Source organism: Talpa occidentalis, unplaced genomic scaffold, assembly GCF_014898055.3.
Source record: "Talpa occidentalis isolate TD23 unplaced genomic scaffold, MPIMG_talOcc4v2.1 talOcc4.14, whole genome shotgun sequence".
Lineage (NCBI taxonomy): Eukaryota > Metazoa > Chordata > Mammalia > Eulipotyphla > Talpidae > Talpa > Talpa occidentalis.
The window spans coordinates 84,744,590-84,760,782 of NW_023601433.1; the positions used below are offsets into that span (position 1 = coordinate 84,744,590).

At 53.6% G+C, this 16,193-nt stretch overlaps 1 protein-coding gene across 5 annotated transcripts in view; it reads left to right on the top strand.

The window, feature by feature from the left end:
* HECTD4 (HECT domain E3 ubiquitin protein ligase 4) overlaps positions 1-14,080 on the top strand; it is a 172,072-nt gene extending 157,992 nt beyond the window's left edge. For all 5 annotated transcript variants that reach the window (XM_037511140.2, XM_037511136.2, XM_054695324.1 and 2 more), the window contains 10 exons: positions 1,105-1,295; positions 2,457-2,603; positions 3,430-3,549; positions 4,120-4,275; positions 5,843-5,946; positions 6,130-6,351; positions 9,069-9,235; positions 9,577-9,772; positions 10,353-10,575; positions 11,083-14,080. In XM_037511140.2, coding sequence (XP_037367037.1) covers positions 1,105-1,295; positions 2,457-2,603; positions 3,430-3,549; positions 4,120-4,275; positions 5,843-5,946; positions 6,130-6,351; positions 9,069-9,235; positions 9,577-9,772; positions 10,353-10,575; positions 11,083-11,219 — 1,663 coding nt within the window. In that variant the 3' untranslated portion in view covers positions 11,220-14,080. The remainder of the gene's footprint in view (positions 1-1,104; positions 1,296-2,456; positions 2,604-3,429; positions 3,550-4,119; positions 4,276-5,842; positions 5,947-6,129; positions 6,352-9,068; positions 9,236-9,576; positions 9,773-10,352; positions 10,576-11,082) is intronic.
* The last annotated feature ends 2,113 nt before the right edge of the window (positions 14,081-16,193 follow it).

Below are 16,193 nucleotides of genomic sequence, written 5' to 3' on the forward strand. Positions count from 1 at the left end.
AAGCAGCTAGAAGGGCAAATTTGTGTATGTTAGAGGTGCCCGGTGATACTTGGACACACACTTCCCTCCTCACTGGGTCCCCAAAAGCTATAGGCCACTGCCTGCTTTGCCATTCTGGATGCATCTGTGGGGACCCCGGGGCCTAGGCCAAGGGATCTGCTTCTGAAGGAGGCTTGGCCTGCCTGGGGACACCCCTTGGGTGGGAGAGGAAGGCCTGAGTAAGCCGGAACCTGAGGTGACTGTAGGCCCCCTACCTCCACCGTTGCCCAAGCTGCACCTATGAGGCACCATGGGCCCTGGTACTGGGGCCACTAGCTGGGCCACCTTCCTTTCTTGGGTTAGTAGCTTAATGTTTGTGGCCCAAGTACATGCACATTCACTCCCCATGCTCATGCCCTATACACAGAGCAGATGCCCTGATCCTGGGCCCAGGGATAATCACTTCGTGATATTTCAGTAAACATCTCCCCCAGCATCTTTCTGGGAGTGGATTTTTTCAGTACTGTAGAAAGGGGACCAGAAGAAACATACTGTTTGTAACCAGCTTTTTTTCATTTTTCCAGATCATTCACTGATAGGCCATCACATGATTTGAGTGACTGCCTAGCAGCCCTTGTCAGAATATCCTGTGATTTATTCAGCAGATGCCCTAGCACCAGATGCTGGGCTTGCGTCTGTCGTCGCTGTAGTAAAGCTGCTGTAGCGATGCCCTCACCACACTTGTCTGTCTGTTCAGATAGGTCTGCTGGTGAACCTGGAAGGGACAGCTGGGAGGTGACAGCCCCAGCCACAGCAGCAGCTGACACCTACTGTGCCTTGGGGCTGGGCACCATGCTGGGCACTTGAAGGGCATCTTCCATTTATAGATTCATAGAGCTGGTGTGCTTTTGATGGTGCATGCATATTGCCAAACTCCAGAAAGGTCATGCCCTTCCCATCCCTCCAGCTTTTATAAGGAGCTTCCCCTTTGACAAACACCCAGAAACCACCTGGGAGGCAATGCTATCTCACAAACATACTTGTGAGACATGGATCTGGAGGACTCGCTGTCCCCATACCCCAGCTGAGGACCCTGCCCCACCTCGCCCTTCTCCCTTGCCCCAGGTGTGCCTGCATCGACGTCCGGCATGCGCACAAGGCCTCAAGGAAGTGGACCTTGGAGATGGACGTGGCACTGGTTCAGTACATCAATCGGCTGTGCCGCCATCTTGCCATCACGCCTGCACGGCTCCACCCCCATGAGGTGTATCTGGACCCCGCAGATGCCACCGACCCCAGAGTGGCCTGTCTCTTGAGTATGTAGCCCCGGGGGATGCCTTTCAGGGACTGAATGTGACCTCCTGGTGACATTATGGGTGTTAGAAGGACTGACCCCTCTGCACACCCGCTGAACAAACCCTAAGGAGCACTTGCTGGGAAACGGGTGGTGAAAAAGAGGGAGAGAAAGACAGGACACTGTGACTGCAGCCAGTCACATCTGTGAGGCTTCTGCGTGCACATCACAACAGCCAAGCAGCAGATCCCAGGGTCACTCCCTGGCCTTGCCCAGAGCCACAGTGACGCCAGGCTGGCGTTGGGGATAAAAGGCAGCTGAGTCCAAGAGCAGCCGTTTCCAATAAGTGTCACCTCTGGAAAACGAGCCTGTCATGACCTGTTGGCACAGGCCTAGCCTGCCGCCCTCACCCAGCCATGCTCGGGCGAATACAGACAGTGAATGCGGACATGACTGTACTACCATCAGCCTCTCGCAGTTGGAGAGGAGACAGATATGAGGAGGAAGTGACAGACTGTGATGGCATCACATCTGGTTTGACATGGGAAGCCATCCTGGGGAGCTGGGTGAAAGACATAGGACTTGGCACTATTTTGCAACTTCCTATAAGTCTGCATTTCAAAACTAAAGTTAAAAATCACAGGGTCTCCCCAGTGGCGCAGCGGTTAAGTGCTGGGCTGCGAAGCTACCCGCAGCCTCTGCAGCGCTGGTTCGATCCCCGGCTGCCAGGGAGGGTCCCACATGGAGCGCAGACCTGCCCGCTGCTTCCCTCAGCAGTGTACTTTGGTCCTTCTGCCTGTTCTGCTCCCCGCTCTGGCTCTGGTGAATTCTCTCACCCTCCTGCACTTCTGACTGTACCCAGTGCTTGTATAAATAAATAAATAAATCTTTAAAAAAAAAAAAATCACATAGCCCGCAGGCCAAGCATGGGGGGCATTCAATTCCTTACAAGCCAGGTCCTTCCTCCTGACCAGTCCGGGCTTGGCCCTTTGCTTCTGCTTGCTGGAGGTTCACTCACTTGCTAACAGCATTTCTGAGGTCTCAAGGATAAACTCCACTTCGGGGGCCTCCTGGTCCTGGTCCTGTTTAAAGTGTTCCTCCTCTAGCTCTCCCCAGTGATAGGGGTCCCCCAAGTTTGTCTGAAGTAGAGAATCTCAGCCTGACTACCCCTCCTGTCCTGCAGATGTGCCCATCGAGAGCCTGCGCCTGCGCTTCGCACTGCTCCAGTCCCTGAACACCACCCTGGAGACCTTCTTCTTGCCGCTGGTGGAACTGCGCCAGACGCCTATGTACACCCATAGTATCGCAGCCCTGCTGAAGGAGGCTAAAGGTCAGTGCCTGGGCGGCAGGTGTGGGCCCCATGCAGAGGGCAGCGAGGGAGATGACGGAACCAGCAGATCTCCCCAGGCCATCGCCACCCCCCACCCCAAGCAGCTGCCCAGGAAGACACCCCAACCCCACTTACAGGTCTGGGGGCAGCAGCAGTTCTGCCCAGAGCAGTTGCCTTATGCTCTTTAAGTTTTTCTGGAGAAAAACTTAAAACAGTTTTCAATTCAAGTTACTTAGAAATATGTGGTTAAAGCCTCAACTCATTGTGTATACTCATGTCCCTTAATCCCAAAGATGACCATTTCACAGAGAAGTGTCCTTCCAGACCTTTCTAATCTAGTCACATACAAATAGATATTCTCACAGACACACACAGATTTTTGTTCTTTTATCAAGAATAGGACTCGTGCTCTGCTTGGCAGTTGGCACAGAGAACCACCCTCCTTCGCAGCCCCTGTGCAGGTGCATGGTCTAGTCGGCCTTTCCCTGTTGATAGATGGTAGCTGGTTTTTGCTGTTTGAGAAAATGCTATATTGCACATCCTTGCTTTTCGTGTGGTTGGATTAGCCCATGGCTCCTGAGTGTGAAGGAGCCCAGGGCATATGCGTTGACATTTGGAGAGCTACCCCCCAAGCACCCTCCAGAAAGTCAGACCCCCTTGTGCTCTCACCAGCCTGTATGCGAGCACCATCCCCTGGCTTGAAGGGAGCCCCAGAAGATGCTAGAGAGACCCAGAGGGTATAACATGGCTCCAGCCGGCCTGGGGGAGACCAGAAAGGCAGGGAAGTGGTCTCCTCATAGCCTCTTCCCCACATTCCTCTCTTCAGGGCTGATCTTCTATGACACAAAAGTGACAGTAATGAATCGGGTGCTCAACGCCACCGTGCAGAGGACAGCAGATCATGCGGCGCCCGAGATTACTTTGGACCCACTGGAAATCGTGGGAGGTGAGATTGGTGACACGGACCAGAAAATCTGAAAGACTCGGTTTAAACACACCAGCTGGTTCCTCACATGTGAAAAGCCTCTAGAAGAAGGGAGTCCAGGGTTGCCCTAACACATCCTCATTCTCTGACTGCGGTCACCCTGCTCCAGCTCCCAGCGAGTGGATCCCGCCATCAGGGTCCCCTCGCGCGAGCAGGAGGAGGGGCTCCTCAGTGCCTCTCCTTCCCTCTCCCGAGGATGGACTAAGACTGCCAAGGCTCACCCCCTGCAGGGGAGGCAGGAAATGCAGGCTCTTCTGCTTGACTAGTCCTGCTAGTCAGAAGAGAGTGATATTGGGAGGCAACTGGGGGTTTCTGCCAAGCAGAGACACGAGGGCTCCAGGAGGTGGAGTGGAGCAAGCGGGAGGCCCCCAGGGACCCAGAGATGCAGCAGGAAAGAGGAAGCTGGCCCAAGAATGGAGAAAGCACGGGCTGGACAAGGGAGGTCCAATAAGGGGGCAAAGGTCTGATCTTGGGTGGGGGGGCAGAAGTCGGCCCCCAGAAACCCTTACCAGCTCCCCTCTCTCTTTCCAGGGGAGATCAGAGCCTCTGAAAACTCCTACTTCTGCCAGGCTGCCAGGCAGCTGGCCTCAGTGCCGTCCTCTCAGCTTTGTGTCAAGCTGGCTAGTGGGGGCGACCCCACCTACGCCTTCAACATCCGCTTCACTGGGGAGGAGGTGCACGGCACCAGTAAGTAGACCCCCCACACCCCCACCCCACTTAGCCGGTTCAGGGTGGAGGCTGTGTTCTGACCATGGAAGTTCCTAGGGCTGTTTTAGTCTCAGCTGCCCCAGATCCCCCATCAGCAAGAGTTCAAGCACAGCCTCCTTACCCTGCTCTGCAGAGGCCAGGACTGTCCCCAGAGTCACCTTGAGCTGGACTTGTGTGGTTGCCGCAGGGGAGCAGGTGCCCCCACTGGTCCAGAACCTCAGCTCCATGTGATTAGGGCTGGGGCTGTGCCTCGGACTGACACTGGGGCTCTTCATGCTGAGGGTCCAAGAGCGACGCCCTCAGAGCATATGGGCCTTCTTCCCCAGGAAGAGCCCTGACAATGGGTTGTGCCAAAATCTAGCCTGTGCCCAATGAGGACCAGGGCCTTGGGAGCCCTGAACAAAACTGGCCCTTCTGTCAATCATTTCACGGACTGGGATGAGGATCAGCAACTCAGAAAAGCTCCCTCGGTGCCCTCTCAGTCAAGTTTAGCCCCAGACATTCAGGAAATGTCTCTTTGTCTGGGTGGGAGAAGAAGCCCTATTCCTTGTTGGCCAGGCACTTTGGGAGGGCCAGTGGGCACAGGGCCCCCCAGCTGTCTCCCCTTGCTGCGGGGATCAGGGGAACACTGCAGCAGGGGAAGCTCTGTGCACCCTGAGGACACCTCTGAGGGACGCGAGCCGGAACTGCCAGGCCCATGTTGGACATCTTAGGTTCTTCAAGGAGCCGAAACCTCTCAAGGATACCGTCACTGTCCCACTTTACAGATACAGAAACTGGACGCCACACCATTCAGTCGCTCCCCAAAGGTCAGGCAGCTAGCTGGAGTTCAAAGTCAGCGCTGTCTGATTCCCAAGTAAGGCCTTGGCCCTGGGGGCTTCCTCAAGCAGGCAGGCAGGCAGGCATCTCCTGTCTCTCCATGGAAACTGAATGAGGACAGAGCATGACTGGTGGGCCTGTGGGTGACTCTGACCAGGCAGACCACGTGCACAGCTGTCCTCAGAGCTTCCTGACCTTGTGCACTGACAGGAGGCACAGGAAAGGCTGGAGAAGACCAGCCACAGAGGGGAGTTTGTCAAGAAAGCCTAAGGTGGATCTGGAATGGGGTGGCGATAAATCATTTCTGCCCTCTGTGTGCTGCCGTCATCCACCCTGTCTGTGCAGTCACTAGACCGATTCCAAGCACCGGAGTGGGAGGCAGCACTGTAGTGGCCTGCTCTTGGCACTGCTTGGGGAGCGGTCCCCAATTCAGGGTGAACTTGCAGCTGGAGAGGTGCCCAAAGTAGGGTCTGCGTTTCACCCCGTGAATCCTTGACACCAACCTGCAAGGTGGGCACAACTACGTCCCGTCTGATAGGTTGAGGCCGCCTTGGGACCCAGCGAGGAAGCAGCACAGCAGGATTTGACCACAGGCACCTTTTCTTCCCACTCCACTGTCACTGTAGTTAGCTAGGTGGCCAACGAGGGATATTCCAGGTGGGCACAGGGCCCGCGGGCGGGCCAAGCAGCAGAGCCTGGTGCTGACAGGTCTCCATCTGTCCCGCAGGTGGCTCTTTCCGCCACTTTCTGTGGCAGGTGTGTAAAGAGTTGCAGAGCTCCTCACTGTCCCTTCTCCTGTTGTGCCCCAGCTCCGCTGTCAACAAGAACAAGGTAAGATGGCCCTGGGGTTGCAGGTGGGGCCTGCCCTCTGGGCCCTGGCTGACCAGCTCTGACACAGGGCAGGGCCTGTGGCCTTCTTCCTCCTCCCATGGGTGTGGTGGCCTGGCGCCTGTTTCCTGACAGGACTAGTGGCAGGTGTCACAGTCACCTGGTCTGTCTCTGCCTGCTCCTCAGGGCAAGTACATCCTGACCCCGTGCCCCATCACCTGCGGGGAGGAGCAGCTGCTGCACTTCCTGGGGCAGCTGCTGGGGATTGCGATCCGAGCAGATGTTCCTCTTCCCCTGGACCTCCTGCCCTCCTTCTGGAAGACACTGGTGGGGGAGCCCCTGGACCCTGATCAAGACCTGCAGGAAGCAGACATACTCACCTACAACTATGTCAAGAAATTCGAGAGTGTAAGTGAAAGTTCCATTTATCCTGGGGATGGTGGGGCCCTGAAGCGGTGCCCCCCTGTTGCATTGGCAACACCACATTGACACACGGGAGTCGTGGAGCAAGCTGTACAGTGCAGGATGCTGCTGAAAGAACAAGATCCTGGCCTTTTTATTGATAGAACAGTCATACCGCATCAGTTATGTGGGGTAGGAGGAATAAGAGAACAAGGGTGGGTGAAACTGAAAACGTGCTTTTCTCATCCGGGGCTTCAGGGGCACATGAGGCTGCTGACCAGATAGATACTTTTTATCTGCTTAATAACCCAGTGTTGTCATCGAAACCAGACCCCAGACCCCAGCCATGGCTCCAGTCTTATTGACAAGGCATCCCTCTGATCGACCGATCGGTGCATGGCTACACATCAGTCGGCCCCTCCGCGTTCCCCGTCATTCCTCGTAATGTATACCCATTGTCCAGGGCATCAAGTGTCCTACTCTTGCTTAATTTGAAAGGAACCATGTAGGGGCTGGCATAGATTCTCTTAGGTCATGTAACTGATTGACCCGTTTGTTCTGACATTGTATTGGAGGGCAGACTGCACTTAACCAAAATGGTAGCCAAGCGGGCCGTTTAAGTCTAGCAGACCCACACCCCCAGGGCCCTGGGTGCTATATCTGTGGTGCTTCTGTCCCATGGACAGCAGAGCTCTGCACTGAAGACTGCTGAGAGCACTGCCAGAGAACATGGAATGTAAGCCCTGGTAGGGGACAAGTGAAGTCTCTCCTTCCTCCCTGCTGCCAGCAGCTGGCTGTGGGCAACCCAGCCAGCCCCACTGGGGCTTCCATTTACTGTGTCGATCCCCAGAGACACAGGTGAGGGTTTACGGCCCCTGAAGGAACCTCAGTACTGGGGTGAAAACTGCCACAAGCAAACCCAGTTTCACCTTGAAGAGCCACTTCAGGGCCTCAGGAAGAGCACAGGAGATCGGCTCTTGGGTCGGCTGAGACTGACTCCTGTGTACTGGACACATGGAGTTAGTGGGGTGACAGCAGTGTCGGATGCCCCACTGTACACACCTCGGATAGGGGCAGGCAGTCATTGCTCAGCCTGCCTGTGGGCCTATGGGAGCCACGCATCCCCAACCCACTACCATGGGCCTGGCCCTGGGCTCAGCCCTTCTAGGAGTCCCAGGCTCTCCTGTCATGCTGGAGTGGTGTCTACAAGCCGGGAGGGACTCAGCTTGTGGAGGTGAACTGCCTGGGAGCAGAGCCAGCCCAGGGGGAAGCCGTGCTTTCCAGTGCCACACACGCTTCTCAGGGTGGAGGCCATCCTGGCAGAGCACAACGCTGCCTCTGACCCAGCCCTTCCCTTTGCCACCAGCTTCCCTTGCTCTTGTGAGCCGGCCGAGGCCTGGCCCATGCTGCTCTCCACAGGGTCCTCCATGCAGGGAGATTGGCCTCCAGTGGCACTCACTGTGATGGGCCGTCTGAGCCGCCCCATCACCGAGCCCTTGGCAGCCACTTGAGGGGTACCTGGCACAAGGGGAAGCTGAGCTGCTGGGGTGCTGGATAGCAGTTGACTTCTCAGCAGAAACAAGACTGACGACAAATTGTCTAAAGAGTCAAAGGGAGGGGCTGTAAGACGGTATCTGGGCACAGTCCAGCCAAGGCTTCTGTCTGAAGGTCCGGTCAAGGCCAGAGAGGGTGCTGGGATACCAGAGCTACACTGGAGTGGGCTGGGGATGGGGTACTCCCAGGAAGAAATGTTCTGAACTTCTACAGGTAAAGCCTTCAGCTTCACCACGAAGGGGGTTTTTGCTGAGGACCCAGTACAGGAGCCAACCCTGAGCACCCCTGTCACCATCCCCACCGCAGGCCAGTCCCCTCTAGGTCAGGTCCTGGCTTCTGCTCAGTGCCCCAGCCTGCAGTGCATACCAGTACCTTCTGCACCCTACTTCTGGTGTGCCAGATGGAGGGGAGTGGGTAGCCCAAATAACCCAAATCCACAGATGGGATTGAATCAGGGCTCTCTGTCAGGTGACAGAAATCCTAGCCTCCACCAGTTTAGGATTTTTAAAAATTTTTTTTAAGGATTTATTTATGCATACAAGAGCTGGTGTATAGACCAGAGGTGTGGCGGGGTGAGAGGATTCACCAGAGACAGAGTGGGGAACAGAACAGGCAGACTGACTGAAATACACTGCTGAGGGGAGCAGCAGGCGAGTCAGAAGAGGTCTGCTGCACCATGTGGGTAGCTCCCTGGCTGGCCAGGGATTGAACTTGTGCTGCAGTGGCTGACGATTGCTTCATAGTGCTGAGTCTTAATCCCTTGCGCCACCAGGGAGGCCCAGTTTAGGATTTTTTGGTAATGATTTGGTCTTAACTAAAAGTGTAGATACATGGGATAGACACAGGTTGGCTTCAGGCAGGGCTCAACCCAGGCGCTCAGATGATGTCATCAATAAGCAGTCCCAAGTGAGCCCCGGTGGTACATCGTACACCATCTAAGGGGACAGTGGGCTACTGCTTTCAAATAGCCGAAAAAGCCCTGTTATTGGGTCTTGTTAGCCAGGCCTAGGTCAAGCACCGATCGGCAGAGTGATACTGTTGCCTGTTTATAATTGCCAAGGGTAACCCCTGCCCCAGCAGTGCCTGGTGTTGTTGGCTTAGGGGCTTTGTCTTCCAGAGCATTGGCATTGGGGCAGGCAGTTAACCTCCTCTGCTTCTGTTCCCCCCAGATCAACGACGAGACAGAGCTGGAGGCCCTGTGCGCTGAGATCGCCTCCCAGCACCTGGCCATAGAGAGCCCCGAGGGTCCCAACAAGCCCTGCTGCCGGTTCACCTACCTGACCATGACGGGCGAGGAGGTGGAGCTATGCAGCCGCGGCCGGCACATCCCTGTGGTGTGAGTGGGGCACTGGCGAGGAGGCTGCCCAGGCTCGCCAGCCAGGGTGGCGGCAGCACCCATGCTGGACAATAGTGCAAGGGCCTGTGCCAGGTGACGGGAGGCCTTCACCAGCGGGAGGGATGTGGCCAGTACCACTGGGCACCAAGGTCTTCGGTGGAAGTGCTTCATTAAGAAAACACCAGCTCTGAGATAGGTGACGCCCACAGGCAGGAGAGGAATTCACTGAGACAGGACTGGGAGTCTGGACAGCTGGGCCTGAGGCCTGGTGAGAATGGGTTGGGGAATTTCCCCCGGAACTTCGAGCAACCCCATCAGCCTCCTGGCCTTTTCCCCGGCAGGTGGGAGAACAAAGACATCTATGCGGCAGCCATCCGGAACCTGCGGCTGCGCGAGCTGCAGAACACGGAGTGCGTGACGGCCGTGCGGGCGGGCCTGGGTGCCATCATCCCCCTGCAGCTGCTCACCACGCTCAGCCCGCTGGAGATGGAGCTGCGGACCTGCGGCCTCCCTTACATCAACCTGGAGTTCCTGAAGGTCGGTGCTGGGGAGGGGCCATCACAGCACTTCCTGTGTCCCCGCGCGCCCTCCTCATCACCTGCAGGAGGGAGTTGAGCTTCATCCCCATCTCACAGCTGAGGACACTGAAGCCATGATAGCAGGTCCTTGTCCGCACTCCCAAACCACGAAGTGGGGAGTCAAACTTCATGCCCATAGCACCTGCCTCCAGAGCCTGTGCCTTAGGCCCCCCTCCAGAGGTGCAGGCCATTCTTGCCAAGCTCCTCCCCCTCAGCTTGCTCTTGCTGGGGCCAGCTTCCCCTGGGGTGGGACCCTGCCATCCCCAGGATGCTGCTGCCAGATTGAGTTCCTGGTCCCAGTGACTTCACCTCTACCAGGAGCAGTGACAGACCTGCCAGCGAGTGGGCCTGTGGGGGGACGCAGTCAGCCCTGCTGCTGGGCCTGGCGCCCCGCTGACATGACACAACCTCATGGCCACTGGCATCCTCACAGCCTCCCAGTGCCCTGTGGCCATCATTTCCCTCCTGGACCTGCCTGCGGGTTTTCTCTGGGTGGCAGAGGCCTGGGCCTGCTTACATGTGGGGCCTTTCTTTCCCAGGCCCACACGATGTACCAGGTGGGGCTGATGGAGACGGACCAGCACATTGAGTTCTTCTGGGGGGCACTGGAGATGTTCACCCAGGAGGAGCTGTGCAAATTCATCAAGTTTGCCTGCAATCAGGAACGCATCCCATTCACCTGCCCCTGCAAAGACGGGGGTCCTGACACAGCCCATGTGCCCCCATACCCCATGAAGATCGCCCCCCCAGATGGCACAGCAGGTACTGTCTTCTCCTGGATGTATTCCATGTCAGGACTCAGGCCCTTTTCTCAGTTTGGAGCTGGGACTGCTGGGCCTGCATAAGGGAGGAGGGAAAACTGAGGGGCCCCGACACCATAGCCTGGATGTTCCCAAGGGAAAAGGCAGGACCACATGGCACTGTGGGTCCTCTGCTTTCTGAGCTGACCTTTCCTGCGTGGCCTAATGCTCACACAGCTTTTAGCTTTTAAAAAGCTAAAACCCCAGAAATGTTTTAATCTTCCAGTGTTTAGATACAGAAAAATAATTCAATTAAAAAATCAAAACATAACTCTTTGTCAAATTAACCTGTCTGCCCACAGAAATCTGTGTTTTAGTGCACACGTTTCAACAGCAGTTTCTCCTCCAGAACCCTCTGTCCCACCTGCAGGACTAGGCCTCACCATGCTGCATATGGGCCTTGGCCTCAGCATGGAAGTGCCCTGCCACAGGCCCAGCCAATAACCCTGACGCGGTTTTCTTCCCGTAGGTTCCCCAGACTCTCGTTACATCCGAGTGGAGACCTGTATGTTCATGATCAAGCTGCCCCAATACTCCTCCCAGGAAATCATGCTGGAGAAACTTCGATGTGCCATTCACTACCGCGAGGATCCCCTAAGTGGCTGAAGGGAGGGAGCCCCAGAGTTAGGCTGTCACGCGGCACCGCTCTGCTGGCTTGGGGAGCCTGCCACAGCGGGCACGTCCCTCCCGGGCCCTGTGCAAGGAGTTGGCGAATTTTGCTTTTCCAAACTTGTCCACATTCCGGGGTCTCCTGGAAGACTTAACCTTTTGTATTTGTACGTTTCGTGATGGATTGGTTCTTTTGCTGTTTGTGATATGTTTGTAGGATAACTTAGTTTCCAGACAGTTCATGTCTCATTTGATCTCCTGGACACTGTCCCTCGTGGTCACCAGATTCTGATGCCATGAGGCCCTGGTTGGTTCCACATCACAGAACTGCCTAACAGGAAGTTGGTGGTAAGGTGACCTTGGCCACAAAGTACATCCTGTTTTCCGCAGAGCATCCCCACAGACGAGCCTGTGGCCGGCCCTGCCCCTCTGGGCTCGAGCTGGAGTTGCCCTAGACTGTGGCCAGCTCCCGAATGTGGAGGACACACACCGGGAGCTTCATATGTCAATCTTCCGGCTTTCAAAACTTGCTTATGGTCCAGGCTTTTCTGAGGAAAAGCCCACAGTGGTTCGTTTTCCCCGACCCCCCTCTGCTTTCTCTCTCTGCGGGACCCCTGGTCTGACGGTCTCCCATTGAGTGCTCCTTGGGAGCAGAAGACCAAAGGGTATGTTCCCGACCTTAGTGTGATTCACAGGGCCGGGCCGGGTGCCTCCCAGCCCTAGGAGCTGAGAGGACCCCTGGAGTGGGAGGGACAGTGCTCACAGGGCCTTCCGAGAAGCACATTGTCCGAGCTTCCCCGCTTTCATCCTCACAGCAGCCTCTGTGATGTGAGGAACGGAGGAAAGGGCCACGTGCCCATTTTCAAAGAGCTGACTGACTGAGGTGCTCTGCTCAATTCGGGGTCTCCTTCCAGATGGAGATGCCGGGGGTCCTCCTGCCCCTCTGGCAGGGCCTGCCCAGCAGCCCCCTCACGGCCCTGCGTGTGTGCGCCAGGGCTGAGCTGCTCCAGGCTCTGCCGCTGCCCCAGTGCATTTGTGCCCCGGGTAGGTCTCTGTCCAGCGGTACTTTGTTCGGGCGCAGCGTGTGCCATCTGCTGGACACTGTCATCTTGGGCCTTGCCAGTTCTCCCAGAATCACATGCTGTATTTATTGTATAATATTGTGAATACCAAGGATCTGAGTGAGTGCTATCTGGAGAGTGTTGGCATGAGTGCGGGCAGATGAAGCGCTGTGCTCCTCCTGCCCCGCCGAGGCCCGGCCTGCTGGAGGCACATGGTTGTAGTTAGAGCCGTTCGCATCCATCTCCTCCCTGTTATTCTTAGGAAATGCATTAAGGACCATTATAAAAAAAGATTCCCCAAACTAAGGAAAATATTTATCGTTCCAGCTGCATCAATTCCATTTGGTGCAGGATCAGTCATGACTGAGGCGAATGCCCACCAGCAGTTCCTGCTCGCAAGGATGTGGTTGGCCGCCACCTCCCAGAGGCCACAGCCCCCTGGATGGGGTCACACCAGGATGTAGACCTACCTACAAGGATCCTCTTATTTCATTTCTGCGCAATGAAAGAGCCTTTGGATTTATTAGAAGTGGTTTTTCCTCCCTGTATTTTTAAACCGCTGGTCCCTCCACCCCACCCCACCCCACCTCTTGAATGGACTCGGGGTTTTGTGGGCTACCTCCCCAGGAGGGCATGGGGAGCTTCCGTTGGCCCATCATTTGACTCGACGACAGCTGTGAGTAAGATTCCTGCTGCTAACAAGACTGCTTCTCTCGGAGAGCACATTGAGGTCCAGATAGATCAAAACCGTGGCCCTAAAAAATGTGTGCTGTAAAGTTACTTGATGTATATTTATTATAATTATTTATGGTTGCATTTAACAAACTTTTCATTCAATCTGATGCTATTTACACCACTGCTGTGTAAAGGAAGCTCACTACAAGAAAAAAGTTGCACCAATAAATAACCTTCATCTAATTTTGATTTACCTTAAGAGTTGTGTGATCATCTACTCTCGCTGAGCAGACAGGCACCAGCTGACGTGCCGCAGGTGGTGAGGAGTCAGTATTCTGGGGATTGTCTGTGCTTGATGTGGTTCTTGCTCCACTGTGCTTAGGAACTACCAATCCCCTCACTTGACCCCTTGAGTCTGACTTTCCTAGAGAAAGTATGGCTGAAGGGGTGGAAATTCAAGGCCAGAGCTAGCCCTAACCCTGTACTTGTCCTAGCTACTCTGTCTTCTCAGGTCCCGGGCGAGGATTTCCTTCGGTGCTTTGTTGCACTGGAAACATCTGACCACACTTGGACGTCTGCTCCTTTGGGCAAAGGCAGTGGCTTTAGAACTCTGTGCAAAATGGGAATGCAAGGAGAGAGAAAGACTTACGTAGCTCGGCCCTGACCTCTTTGCACAGCCGCACCCCTACCCAGAGCCCCATGATCCAGTCAGAAGAATCCAGCACATCTCCTGACTTGATCACCTCCTGTTCCATGGGCGTCCTTACCCATAACCCTTAATTCTCAGTCTCTTGATTCCACCATAAATGCTAACTTTTAGCACCTGCCTTTGTTATAGGAAGAGCAAGAGCCCTCTCAGATGAGGAAAAAGCAACTTTCTTCTCCTGTTGCTTCAGAGTGCTAGAAACCAGGAACAAAAGCAACCACTCACAGCAAGAGAAGACCACTGTTAGCCTGAGAAGCTGGGAAGAGACCTCAGCTCTGCTCTCCAGCCAAGACCATCTCCCTTTTAAGAGCTGCCACTTAAAAAAATAAGTACACTGATTTAGTTCCTTTCTATTTCACATACAGATAGGCTTAAAAACTAACCCTTGATAGCTGACTGCAGAACTGAGACACCAAGGTGGGGGCGGGGGGTGCAGGGCAGGGAGGGAGCGGGGATAATGGTATGTGGTGGTGGGGTACGGGTGATTGGCAGTAGAGGCACTGTGGTGGTAACACCTGATGGGGGTGCCCTGATGTTACCTCAATTAAAAGTAAATAAATAAAAATAAGTACTTTCAAAATTACAGCATCCAGTATTGAGAAGATACTCATCCTCATTGGTTACCAGGAAAGCGCAAGTTAAAAACACAATGAGATAAACTACCCAGAACAGCTAGACAGACTGTACCCTGCTGGAGAGCCCACTCCCCTACTGGGCTGTAGGATGGAACCCACAGCTACTTGGTAAACAGGTGCCACAGGACACATACCCGCCTGGCCAGCAGCTCCACTCTGAGGCATAAATGCAGCAGAAATACATAACTTATGCTCACCAAAAGACATGCACAAGAAGCCTCGTGTCAGTAATAGTAGTTGCCAAAACTAGTGAAACCTGTTAGTTCCCTCAGTGGTGGACACGCCACACATACTACACAGGAATAAATGAACAGACTCAACACGTGCAACAGTGGGGATGAGTCGGAAGCAAAAGAAGCTGGCAGAAAAGTGGAGTTTGAGATGGACAAAAATAACTGATAGTGGCGAAATGTCAAGATAGTAGCTGTTCTGGACTGGTGTCTCTGGACACCTAGGGGGTTAATGGCCGGAAGGAGCATGAAGAGTATTCCGACGTCTTGGTGATGTTTTATTTTAAAAATAAAAACATACCAAGAAAGAGAAGTAAACAATCGTTCATGAATACAACAGAAATGATCATTTCAATCCATAATTTCTGAAATAAGACAGCAATTTCTAGAAGAATACTTAGCAGAAGCAATCATGGGAAGCAAGCTTTGCAACCCCCCTTAAATCACAGTGTAAAGGGAATTGGAGGCCCCGCGTCCAAGGAAAGACAAGGATTGGAAATTCTTGAAAGAAGCAGAAGTTCAAGTCCTCAGCACCCTTCAAAAGGCCAGAGTTGAATTTTAGAGAAAACCTGAGATGTTCACGACTCCAGCCATGCCCTGAGTTTATTCAGCAGGGCTGAAAGACCTTTCTTGGCATTAACCCAGAGAAAAGAGCTGCAGATACTGGCAGCTGGTGAAAATGCCAGCCTCTTGCTCTGCAGGGAAAGTGAACGCTTGAAGAGGGTTAAGCATATGGACAGGTGGCCAAGAAACATCTAAGGCTTGAGGGAAAGTATGTGACATAAAATACCAAAACAAAAATAACTCCCAGGAAATAATAGAGAATAGGACAAGCTGTCCAAGAAACAATTATTGCACAAAAGTCTAAGAAAAAGTACTGCATCCATTGAATAGGGGGGGAAGAGGGAGTAAGAATAAAAGACAAAGGTTTTAGAAATTAATATGTCTTCCACAAAGTAGGGCAAAAAATATGAAAGAAAATGATCAGTTTAATAAGGGGGTCAACATCCAACTATAACTCGAATTCTAGAGAGAAATTAACAAAACAATAAAAATGCTGAAAAGTCAAAACAATGAGTTTCTAGACAATAAGTACTATGTGTCTAGGTGTTTGAATGGAAGAAGAATCTACACCAACATACAACATGGAGAAATCTCAGAATACCAGGGAGAGACATCTTAAACAGCATCAAGCAAAAAAAAATTCATGCAAATCAAAATGGCATCAGACTTTATGACAACCTAGGAAGGAAAAGCAATGCTTTCAAGAGCCTTCCAATTCTAGCTAAGCTAGCGGACACCAGACTTAATCACCGCCCCCCAGACCCGAAACAACTAAACAAAAAGGCCAACACATGTATGGTTCCCACGACACTGGACGCCAGCCCATGCAGAACAGAAATATCGAGAAGAGAAACACAGAGGGTGGGCCCCGCCATTGTCTCTGCTGATGTCTGGGTAGAGTTTTCAGACATTAGCAAAGGGGAGAGGAAACCCACAGTGGAACCCAACATCTCATGGTGATATAAATGAATGAATGGGGGAGAAAGAACGAGTATTCCTTAGAATGCCAAATAAAATATAGAAGGAAAGGTAGAATTTGAAAATCACCACTAGAATAAATAGTAATTATTCAGTCAAGAATCAACATAGATGTTAGAACC